This window comes from Aquarana catesbeiana, linkage group LG05 (genome assembly GCF_042186555.1).
Source record: "Aquarana catesbeiana isolate 2022-GZ linkage group LG05, ASM4218655v1, whole genome shotgun sequence".
In the NCBI taxonomy this organism is placed as follows: domain Eukaryota; kingdom Metazoa; phylum Chordata; class Amphibia; order Anura; family Ranidae; genus Aquarana; species Aquarana catesbeiana.
In genome coordinates, this window is record NC_133328.1 from 51,331,044 (window position 1) to 51,343,761 (window position 12,718).

General features: G+C 41.9%; 1 protein-coding gene across 11 annotated transcripts in view; it reads left to right on the forward strand.

Moving 5' to 3' along the window:
• Positions 1–12,718, forward strand: part of CACNB2 (calcium voltage-gated channel auxiliary subunit beta 2) — a 426,586-nt gene that overhangs the window by 274,002 nt on the left and 139,866 nt on the right. For 2 of the 11 annotated variants that reach the window (XM_073629736.1, XM_073629742.1), the window contains exon 1: positions 7,271–7,959. The exons of 7 other annotated variants lie outside the window; for them this stretch is intronic. In XM_073629736.1, the coding sequence (XP_073485837.1) occupies positions 7,891–7,959 (69 nt within the window). In that variant the 5' untranslated portion in view covers positions 7,271–7,890. Of the gene's footprint in view, positions 1–7,269; positions 7,960–12,718 lie in introns of those variants that run through there. 2 more of the 11 variants (XM_073629743.1, XM_073629735.1) reach the window with 2 other exon arrangements.

Here is a 12,718-nt window from a genome sequence, read left to right on the forward strand (position 1 = left end):
TCTGAATAATAACGCAAAAACAGGCCAATCTCCAGACGATCCTTAGGACCACCTCCCCCTTTAAGGTGGTCCTGAGGGCCACCTCCAGAAAATAAGGAATGTCCACACGTTTAGCCTTTTAATGATTTTACTGTAGTCAGGGTATAATGTACAGTTCGTTACAACCCAACTTTTGTCTCCACTCCTCCAGACCCGACGTACAGTTGTGCTCATAAGTTTACATACCCTGGCAGAATTTATGATTTCTTGGCCATTTTTCAGAGAATCTGAATAATAACACAAAAACTTTTCTTTCACTCATGGTTATTGTTTGGCTGAAGCCAGTTATTATCAATCAAAGGTGTTTACTCTTTTTAAATCATAATGGCAACAGAAACTACTGAAATGACCCTGATCAAAAGATTACACACCCCAGTACTTAATACCATGTATTGCCCCCTTTAACATCAATGACAGCTTGAAGACTTTTGTGGTATTTGTGGATGAGGCTCTTTATCTTCTTTGATGGTAAAGCTGCCCATTCCTCTTGACAAAAAGCCTCCAGTTCCTGTAAATTCTTGGGCTGTCTTGTGTGAACTGGACGTTTGAGATCTCCCCAGAGTGGCTCAATGATATTGAGGTCAGGAGACTGAGATGGCCACTCCATAACCCTCACTTTATTCTGCTGTAGACAGGTCTACTTGGCCTTGTGTTTTGGATCATTGTCATGCTGGAATGTCCAAGTACGTCCCATGTTCAGCTTCCTGGCTGATAAATGCAAATGTGCCTCCAGTATTTTTTGATAACATACTGCATTCATCTTACCAACAATTTTGACCAAATTTCCTGTACCTTTGTAGCTCACGCATCCCCAAAACATCAGCGATCCACCTCCGTACCTTTCATCATAGGCCTTGTTGACTCCTCTCCAAATGTAGCGTTTATGGTTGTGGCCAAAAAGCTAAATTTTGGTCTCATCACTCCAAATGACTTTGTGCCAGAATGTTTGAGGCTTGTCTCTGTGCTGTTTAGTGTGTTGTAAGCGGGATACTTTGTGGCATTTGCGTTTGGCGACTCGACCATGCAGCCCATCTTTCTTCAAGTGCCTCCTTATTTTGCATCTTGAAACAGCCACACCACATGTTTTCAGAGAGTCCTGTATTTCACCAGTTATTTGTGGGTTTTTCTTTGCATCCCAAACAATTTTCTTGGTAGTTGTGGCTGAAATTGTAATTGGTTTCAACAGAACCCCTCATTTTCCACTTCTTGATTAGAGTTTGAACACTGCTGATTGGCATTCTCAATTCCTTGGATCTCTTTTTTTATCGCTTTTCTGTTTTATACAGTTCAACTACCTTTTTCCGCAGATCCTTTGACAATTCTTTTGCTTTCCCCATGACTCAAAATCCAGAAACGTCAGTACAGCACTGGATGAAAGATGCAAGGGTCTGTCAGGAGTCCAGAAATTCATTGACAACAAACAGATCACAGGTGAGGATGGTTACCTTTTAATAGCCATTTAAACCCATTTGTGTCAACTTGTGTGCATGGTATCAGGCCAAAATCACCAGGGTATGTAAACTTTTGATCAGGGTCATTTGGGTAGTTTCTGTTGCCATTATGATTTAAAAAGAGTAAACACAGTTGATAGATAATAAACGGCTTCAGGCCAAACAGTAACCATGAGTGAATGAAAGTTTTTTGTGTTATCATTCATATTCTCTGAAAAATAGCCAAGAAATCATAAATTCTGCCAGGGTATGTAAACCTGTGAGCACAACTGTATGTCAGGTGGAGACAAAAGTTGGGTTGTAACGAACTGTACATTATACCCTGACTACAGTAAAATCATTGAAAGGCTAAACGTGTGGACATTTCTTATTTTCTGGAGGTGGCCCTCGGGACCACCTGAAAGGGGGAGGTGGTCCTAAGGATCGTCTGGAGATTGGCCTGAGGCCTGAGAACTATGTGGAATATATATGTCGGGTCTGGAAATGTGGAGAGGAAATTGTTGAAAGGCTGAATGTGTGGACATTCCCTATTTCTGGAGGTGGTCCTCAGGGCCACCTGAAAGGGGGAGGTAGTCCTTGGGATCATCTGGAGATGAGCCTCAGGCCTGAGAACTGTGTGGAATATATATGTCGGGTCTGGAGGAATGCAGACAAAAGCCAGATTGTAACGAACTGTACATTAAACTCCACCTACAGTAAAATCGTTCACAGGCTGAACATTTTAGACATTCCCAATTTTTGGAGGTGGGCCTGTGAGTGACTAAAGACGGTGGAGTTTCTATTTGTTTCAGGTGTGTGCATGCCGTATCCTTTTCCTGTGGCTGGAGGATGGTGGGAGGTGCCCTTAGCCAGCATGGATGTTACTGGTGACAAACCAGAGCTGCTTAGAAGTGGATTGTAGCCATAAGTGGACAATTTCCACATAATTAGGGTTGGGACTGCCTAGAAAGTAGGCCTGGTCTGATTCAGACTGCCCAGAGGGTGAGTGTGTTCTTGGCAGACCCATATCAACTGTGGGCCGGGGACTGGGACAAATGTTGTTGGTATGTTTGTTAGAGTGTATGTCAGGACAAAAACCTTTTTTTCTAGTTGTGGATTGAGTGGTGAAGGGTTCAAACTCCTGTTGTACTTTTACTGCTATCTAGTGCTCTATTAGAGAGATTTACCCTCACTTCCGTTCCTGTTGGCAATGGTTTAACCAGACAGGAAATGAAGAAAAAATCTACAACATGGACAGAAAGAAATAAAAATTTGACAGGGGTTCTAACCTTTCCCTAGTCTACAAAATAAAGCATTGCCATGCCTGTCTGTGTTGCTGCTTAAGAATTCTCCTTACTTCCTCTCTGCTAAACCAACGTCTGCAGTGAATCACATAAAGATAAATCTCTTTAACAGAGCCCTAGATAAAAGTAAAAACCTGACAGGGGTTCCAACCTACCCATTTTTTTTTCTTTTTTATGCAGTCCACCCAAAATTAAATTTTAAGATATAGGTAAAGCCTGGTGGGCAGAGGCATCCCCTAGCTTCTTTTATGTCTTGGATATCCCAACTGCAAGATCGCAGTGCCAAAATTACTAACTCTGCTCCTGTTCCTCAGTTTTGGAGGTTCCCATCCACCTTTGCATTTTTAGCTCTTCCTGCAATATTTTTCATTATATAATATAAATACAAAACCCAGCAGGAGGCTGGGAACTCCTAATGCACACATGTCAGACACAAGGCTCGCGGGCCAAATCTGGCCCGCCAGGTCTTGTCATGCGGCCCTCACAGTCAGTTTTGCAGCCACAATGTGCCGAAACTCCATTCCACCAACTGCAGCTCTCGTCCTCCGCTCCCCTCTGTCATCGTGGGGACAGATCTCCAGAATCTGAGAGGGAGAAAGATCTCCCTGCAAGGCAAGGCAGAGCCACCTACATAGGGAGGTACTAGAGCCAGGCCAGGTAGGAGAGAAAGATGCAAGGAAGTTTTGGAGGGGGGCGCTGATTGTGCACTGTCCAGAGTGCACCCCTAAACCCTGAACTCTGTACGCAACACACCTAAACCCTGCTACATGTGCATAGCGCACCCCTAAACTCTGCACTCTGTACATAGCACACCTCTGAACTCTGTACACAACGCACTCCTAAACCCTGCTATCTGTGCATAGAGCACCCCTAAACTCTTCACTCTGTACATAGCACACCCCTGAACTCTGCACTCTGTATGCCACACACTTCTAAACCCTGCTATCTGTGTATAGCGCATCCTCAAACCCTGCACTGTGTACATAGTCCACCTCTAAACTTTGCACTTTATGCATAGTGCACCCCCGAACTCTGCACTCTGTGCATAGGGCACTCCTGGAACTGCACTCTGTGCATAATGCTCCCACTGAATCATGCGCTCTGTATATATCGCCCTCCTGAACTCTGCACTCTCTATATAGCTCACTCCTGAACGCTCCACACAGTGTAATACTGAACTCTGTACATAATGCTCTCCTGAACCCTGCACTCTGTACATAGTGCACCCCAGATAAAATCAGCCCTTTGAGGGCAACCAAACTGCTGATGTGGCCCACAATGAAATTGAGTGTGACACCCCTGCCCTAATGTGTAGACCCAGAAACATAGTGCAGAGATTTTCCCCAATAGAGGGAAGGGGCTCTGCACTATAGTAACCAATTCATTTTTAATGGACTAGCAGCATGTCTAAAGGATCCATTTTAGATTATTTGCATTTCTGCATGCACATTTGTGATGTTTTTCAATGCATTCCAGTACGTTATTCCCCTCTTGTTTATTTTTTTCCCCAAAAATTCCTTTGTTTTTTTGCTATAATGCGTTCCAATGCGTTTTTGATGTGTTTCTGTGCGTTTTGACATGTTCCATTGCAGTTCCTTGCAGAAAAAAAGCAGCATGTTCTACTTTAGCTGACTGTACTGGTACCCACTGCAATGGCGTGAACTTTGGCATTGAGATCAATGTAACCTAGTTTCCATGCGTTTTTGATGCAGAAAAAAGAAGCACTGGACTGCATGTGGTATAACTTCATTAGTTTTTTTTGTTTTTTTCTTTACAAATACTGTAGCTGCTGACTTAAAAAAAAAACAGGTACATACCAGTGCCTGGAGTCCAGTGCTGTCTTGTGGTGGACTGTTCACTACAGTGGTTGTGCATTGGGTACCATTCAAATGGCAATGCAGTGCATCGGATTTGTTGTAGTAATACTTGGTGAAACGTGTTTTGATGCATGTTACTACAGTGTAAAAAATCTGAATGAGTCCTTACACTCGAAAAAAAAACAGACATGTTACTTCTTTTTTAAAAGTGTAAGGCCCCTTTCACAGTGATGGACCGATCGGGTCCGCCTGTCAGTTTTTCAGGCGTAACCAATCGGACCATGCATTGCTCTCTATGGAACGGCGGCCCACTGACATCCAATCTGATCCTATCCGCTAAAAATAGACAGATGGGGATCCATTCCCCATCTGACAGCCCTATACAGAAAAGTAGACTGTTGCAGAGCGGACACGGACCTGTCATCCACCTGCTCAGCGGGGATCAATGGAGAGATCCCCTGATGAGCAGGCAGATCTGCTGGCGGACTCCGCCAGTGTGAAAGGGGCCTAACTCCACCTTCATGGTAAAAAATAAAAATCGCAAATTAAAAATAATATTATAGCGTATACAATTGCGACTTAAGTCAAATTGTAATTGAATGTTTTAAAAAATTACCTTTCCTTTTCAATCTGCAGCTCCTGTAATTTTCTGTACAATGCAATGCAATATGGCTACCTGGAGGTGTTCTGTACACAGATGGTGTACAGGATGGGCTCCTAGGAATGTAATTTGCTGCTCGTGTGATTGACTGATTTTACCAGAATTCTGCAGTAAGATACAAGTTAGATTTTGGCATCCCCTGCAACTAAAATGTCATTTTTGGTGAGATATTCCCAAAAGGAAATCACATCTAAAAGGATGCAAACCCTGCCACTTTCCTCATTAGAGCCCTGCAGGTGCAGCAGTTGTTTGATAATTATAAAATCACTCCCATACAGATTCACTTTGGCCATGGACACAGACAAACAAACAGATATTTCTTCAGCAAATGTAGGAATCTGCAAAAAAGTTTGTTAAAATCCTTGCAATGTTACATAGATCATGTGTTTTTCCTCAACAAAAGTGGAGATACTCTGCAATGCACAACATGCATGAGCTGCAGCATGGGTGCATTGACTGCTGTGATACACTACTGTATATGCTATAATTCTAAATGAATGGTATGCATTGCAGTAACTGCACTTTTTACCCTACAGGTATGAATGAGCCCTTTATTAAAATATTAGAATGTAAAAATGTGAAAGCAAAGGATTTCTTTTTTTTAATCAATAAAATGTGCTTATAAAAATGGAAAAAAATAAAGTTACATAAAAATTTAGATAAATACGGCTATTATCCTAAAATTATGTGCTTTCTGAACCAATTGTCGACCGCCCCATAGCAGATTTACTGCTACAGGACGGCCTTGCCGTATATACGTGATTCTGCGCTCCCGGGTAGGGGGCCGCACAGTAGAAGCCGATCAGCGGGTGCCAGGAAATGGATGTCCACTGGCACCCACTGATTATCAAGCAGAGAGGCTGGACAGAGCTCTGCCTATGTTAACAACACAGAGCTCTGTCTTGACAGGGAGGAAGTGATGGATTTTCTTTTCCTGCAAAGCAGGGAAAGAAAGCAGGGAAAGAAAATCCATCACATCCCTAATTAAAAACAGCACACATATTGCAAACTGGTTAGGCACACAGTTAACCCTTTAATCGCCCTAGATGTTTAACTTCTTCCCAGCCAGTGTCATTAGTACAGTGACAGTGTATTTTTTTAGCACTGATCACTGTATTAGTGTCACTGGTTCCAACAAAGTGTCAAAAGTGTCAGTTAGTGTCCGATTGTCCACTGCAATATCACAGTCCCGCTATAAGTTGCTGAACGCCACCATTACTAGTATAAAAAATAAATATATAAAATTCCAGTATAGATATAGATATATATCTATATCTATATATATAGATCGATCTATCTATCTATCTATCTATCTATCTATCTATCTATCTATCTATCTATCTATCTATCTATCTATCTATCTATCTATCTATCTATCTATCTATCTATCTACCTATCTATCTATATGGATAGATATATATATATATCTGTAGACGATATAACTTTTGCGCTTTTTTTACTAAAAATATGTAGCAGAATACATACTGACCTAAATGTATGAAGACATTTTTACATTTTTTTATTGGATATGTTTTATAGCAGAAAGCAAAAAATATTGTTTTTTTTTTTTTTGTTTTTTTTTTTGTTTTCAAAATTCTCAGTCTTTTTTCTTTATAGCGTAAAAAATAAAAAAACGCAGTGGTGATCAAATACCACCAAAAGAAAGCTCTATTTGTGGGGGAAAAAAATGACATAAATTGTATTTGGGTACAGCGTTGCATTAACCGCATAATTGCCACTTATAATAGTAGTAGTAATCTTCTGGAGGGCAAGTGGTTAAAGCTGCTTTTGTTTTTTTATCATTGGTTCTTGTGTACCAGCCTAATATCTGCCTTTTCCTCACTACATCTGAATACCTGCGTCTACAACATGTAGATTGATCCCATCATTCCTGCAACACATGCTGCCTGTATTCCTGCCCCCTCCCAATATAAATAAATACATCTACTCCTTGTTTCTGGGGAGGCTAGAGTGTGCCGCCAATGACAGCCCTGCCATCCGCCTGAATATCCGCTCAGCCAGCATCTTGCTGTTTTCAAGCTGTGTACCCTTGAGATGCAGCAGCAGTAGCAGCAATCTGACATAGACCAACAACAGCGTGTGATGTGAGCATCTGCGTAAGGAAAGGGATACAGAGCATGCTCAGTGATGCCATTCTCCGGCCCCCAACCAGATCCCTAAAGAGATTGATTGAACTTTGCACTTGCAAATGTCACTGACTACATTTAGCCTGTGATTTCCTCTTCTTTATATAAAGGAGGGTATCTTCCTGCAGGAGGAGGCAGTCGGTACCGTGCAGCCATCACCTGTGCAAGGCAATCATGGATGCCTGGGATTTGTTATCATCGCCTGATAGGAGACATATTTGCACCTCTCTTTAGATGACCTTTGTTTTGGGGAGTGGGAGGGGGGGGGTTGATGCTGCTGATGCATGTATCCTTTATGATGATGGACCTCTCTGCTGGGAATGCCACCCCCTAGTACTTGCGCTGAAGTTGACGCGGTTGGCTTGTGCTGGAGCTTGCAAGCCAAGATGGATAGGAAAGAGCAAGCAAATCTACAATTCAATCCAGGCTTTGCTTTAGTCGGGATCATTTCTGTCTGCCACTGCCGAGCACAGTGATTGAGCAGGCTGGCTAATGAAGGCCTCCTGGATCAGGCTTCTAAAAAGAGCCAAGGGAGGACGACTGAAGAATTCTGACATTTGTGTAAGCCGATTTTCATTATTTTGTCTGCTGGTTGCTACCTGTGACTCCAAACTGCATTGACAAGTAGTGATGTGGCACTGGCAGTGATTGTGATGTTCTATCTATAGACCCGGTACTACGCTACCTAAGGACCAATATCATTTAGAAAGTTCTTTTATAGAACCGGTACAATCTTGGAACATTTAAAAATAGGATGGAGGGAAATTTTCAGCCCTATTTCATCACAAACATTTTTATATTGTACAATTTTATACATATTTTTAGATTTTATATACATATTTTATATTATACAATTTTCTTCTTATACAGAATTTATATAACGCCAACAATTTGCACAGCACTTTACAATTTAAATGAGTACAGTTACAATATAGTTCAATACAGAATGATTAGGAGGGTCTTGCTCACAAAGCTTACAATCTAAAAGGGAGGGGTAGGTGGTACAAGGTAATAGCTTCGGGGGGGGGGGGTTGAGCTGATAGAGGTGGTCCACGTACAGTTTTTAGTTGTGTATATATTTAATTGTGACATGCTTCTTTAATTAGAACATGCTCTTCTGTATTTCAAATACTGTAGTTCATTAAATATTAGGTGGTAAATCTCATAGGAGAAGAACTAAATCTAGAAAACAGAAAATGGGGATCTTACAGACAAATCTTACAAGACTTTATTAGCTAATACCGGTCATATACATACTGATCTAACTGTTGGGTAAACTGCTTTTTCTTAAATAAAATTTGGATTAATATAGCAATTATTCATCAGTTAGGATTGGTATTGCAGGATCACAACAACTGTGGCTTCAAAATTTTTGATAGTCGGTTACATGTGGCGAATGATCGATTGACTCTGAAACATCCACTTTCAATTCTTATTTGCTTTTTCCAATAAACTTTTGACATTAATGCCCTGTACACACGGTCGGACTTTCCGACGGAATATGTGCGATCGGAACTTGTTGTCGGAAATTCCGACCGTGTGTGATCTCCATCGGACTTTTTCCATCGGAATTTCCGACACACAAAGTTTGAGAGTAGGCTATAAAATTTTCCGACAACAAAATCTGTTTGCGTAAATTCCGACCGTGTGTGGACAATTCCGACGCACAAAGTGCCACGCATGCTCAGAATAAATAAAGAGATGAAAGCTATTGGCTACTGCCCCGTTTATAGTCCCGACGTACGTGTTTTATGTCACTGCGTTCAGAACGATCGGATTTTCCGACAACTTTGTGCGACCGTGTGTATGCAAAACAAGTTTGAGCCAACATCCGTCTGAAAAAATCCATGGATTTTGTTGTCGGAATGTCCGATCGTATGTACAGGGCATAATTGATCCAAAGGAGTGGCTGCCCATACACGTGTCCACGGCCAGCAAAAGACAGCCCCATAAAACCACCGACAGGCAAGACATCTGCTATTATTAGCTATTGATTTTGGATAAAGGGACATGTAGGGAATAACATATAGCTATGTATTTATAAAACATCAATAAATAGTGGGAGGATCCTGAGCTAAAGAGCTTACAATCCAAAAGGAAAAGAGGAAGATCCAAGTAACTGTACAGCATAGGTTGTCATTCAACTTGGCCAGTTACATCGATACTGGACATTAGACCTTTAGAACTAATATTGTTGCATATTTACTCACAGACTTGACTACAAACGTCTGAAATATACTTTTATATTCTTAATGAGAACATTTTATAGCAAGAAAAAGAAAAAAATCCCAGAAGACAGGTCTTAAAGCGGAAGTAAACCCATCCATAAAACTGTTTCATTTCCAGCACGTGCCGGAAATGTAACACTCCCATTGGTTGTGCTCTCAACCAAACTGTCAACCCATCCAATGGCTGGTGTCATAACTGATCACATGTGAAGCATCATGGCAGTTGTAGATTAAACAAAGGCAAAGATGGCAGCTTCCTTGGCTGAAAATGATAGGAGGGTTTACTTACACTTTAAAGGTTCAGGGGTCTCAAACTGGTGGCCCTCCAGCCGTTGCAGAACTACAAGTCCCATGAGGCATTGCAAGGCTGACAGTTACAAGCATGACTCCCTCAGGCAGAGGCATGATGGGACTTGTAGTTTCGCAACAGCTTGGAGGGCCGCCAGTTTGAGACCCCTGGACTTATGGATAAATATAATACGGTGCTTGACCAAAGAGGTTTAGACCTTTTACAACGTGCTAGACCAGGAATCTCCAAACTTTCTAACCAACGGGCCAGTTTACTGTCCTTCAGGCTTTGGGGGGGGGCTGTGACCAGTGGGAGTAGAAAATGCCCCAGCATCAGTGCCCCATTGGTTTTAATGAAATGAATAGTGCCCCATTGATGGTGTCAGTAGGGGGAATGGTGCTCCATCATTGATGTCAGTTGGTGGAATAGTGCCCTAAGGGCCAGATAACAATAAGCAAAGGGCCACATCGGGCACCCCGGCCACAGTTTGGAGACCACTGTGCTAGACACATACAGGGGTCGATTTACTAAAGGCAAGTAGACTGTGCACTTTGTAAAGTGCAGTTGTTCCAGAGCTTAGTAAATGAGCAGAAGCTCTGCTGACTTCTATTATCCAATCATGTGCAAGCAAAAATGCTGTTTTTTTATTTTCCTGGCTTGTGATTGGGTATTTTTTGCAAAGTGGAGTTTTACCTCATTTACCAAGCTCTGGAGCAATTTGGCTTCAGTAAATCAATCCCACAGTATCTCCGCCATATGCACAAGCAAATTTTACCATTTGCAACCAATTTAGGTGATCTAGCAACGCCATTACTGTGTATTAAAGCTCCACTTCACTACATTTTATTTATACAAATCTATTTATTCTGCCTACCCAACCCCCTTCCTCTTGGAAAAGGGAGTATTCCCCCGTGTCACGTGTCCCTTCAGACCTGGCTGCCATGTCACTTCCAGGTTAAATCATGTCCAGCTTCATTCAACCCACTTCCTGTAAGTCAAGGGAGTCAAGGACACACCCCCTGGGCTCACAGGAGAAGGATGCAAATAATAGTGCTGTTCTGTACATTGAGGGCCGTGAACCGCGAGAAAAAAGAGAAAAGGATCCTGGAGAATCATGTGACTGCGTAAAGAGTTATCAAAATATGAAAGGGTGTGGGGGGGTGGGGGGCTCCAATAGCCTGGTCATATACATTTGCTGTAGAGCTTGTTCTGTTGAAAAACAGACTCATTGGCCAGATCTTATGGTGAAAAAAAAATAGGAAGCTTAAAAAAGAAAACGAATGCAGCCATCACAAATAAGAATCGGTAAGCTGCAATATAATGTTTGCTTTTGGGTTTAATGCCACTTTAAGAGGCACACATATTTTGACATACAAGGTGACATAAGGAGTATTTATAAAGCAGTGAATCTAACATTCTCTATACACTGTAGGTGCAGGTGAATCTTCCTGGTGCATGTGTTTAAATGAGGAAATTGATTCACCAGCAGTGAAAGTTTGGTGAAAGTCATTTACTGCTTTATAAATATGCCTCTTAACTGTATTAGCGCTGCAGACTATATACAGTGTGTGTGTGTGTGTGTGTGTGTGTGTGTGTGTATATATATATAGATAAATAGATATACATTTTCTGAATTCAGTGGGCCTGTGTGCAATATCGTACATTGAACCTCCTTTCTGAAGACTCTGGATTACACCTCTCTGTTATGGATGACATACATTGGGTGCTTAGCGGCGTCCAGTGTGTATATGGCCAGAGTCGGGACCCTGATTAAAAACCATTTGTCTCCAGGCTCAGTCGGAGGTTCTGATCGCATATATTTGACCAGTGCCTGCAACATTCATTTATTTGCACCCAATAAACACCAGTTCCCCTCATCCCTCAGACCCGTTGCACTGCATACTACTATTACTTGACTTTACTTGGTTTTATAACTAAGTGGAGCAGGGTACAGATGTATATCACCTGTGTACCTGATCAGTGTACTGTTGGCACTGTGCCCACCCCCTTCACACAGCAGATGCAGTGCCAGCATACTTGGATCTCCTTTGAGCTGTAGATGCAAGTGACAGGGATGGCTGTAACTCAACGGACATTGTCGCAGCAAGCAGCGCTTCTAGAATTGAATCCCCAATGTGTGCTGTGGTCATACGTTTGGCCCTGCTCCCCCTCGAGGCCTGTGTGCACTACATACACTGCACACATTAGGGACATGCCAGTGTATATGTTCATATATATATATATATATATATATATATATATATATATATATATATATATATATTTAACACCTTGATGTCAGTACAGATGATGTCAGTGGCAGATTACTAAATAGGCAGAGTAGGCACCGGCCTATGGGCCCCATGCCATTTAAGGGCCCCATGACAACAGATCAAAATAATATTGATTTGATCTTGAAAGAAAATAAGAAAATGAAGCTTCCTTAAAATTTTACTATACCCACAACAGTAAAATCAGTGTGTGTATGCAGTAAAGCATGCTTGTTGTACTCGCTGTGCAACCTAAGGGGTTAATCCTATGCATTGTGCAAAAAGGCTGTTTTATCCTGTCTTCTCTGATCCTCCTCTTCCTCCACCTTCCCCAATCCATCTGCTGATAGTACAGAGCCTTGGAGGCACTCTGCACATGCTCAGTTTGATATGCATTGCTATAGAGTTTTTTTTTTTTTGGGAGGGTGCATGTGATTGGCACAAGGCCAATCAGCACTGTCTAGACAGAGGGTCAGGGGTCATGCAGCCTCATAGGACAGTCAGAGTAGAATGTAAACTCCTCCTACAATCTT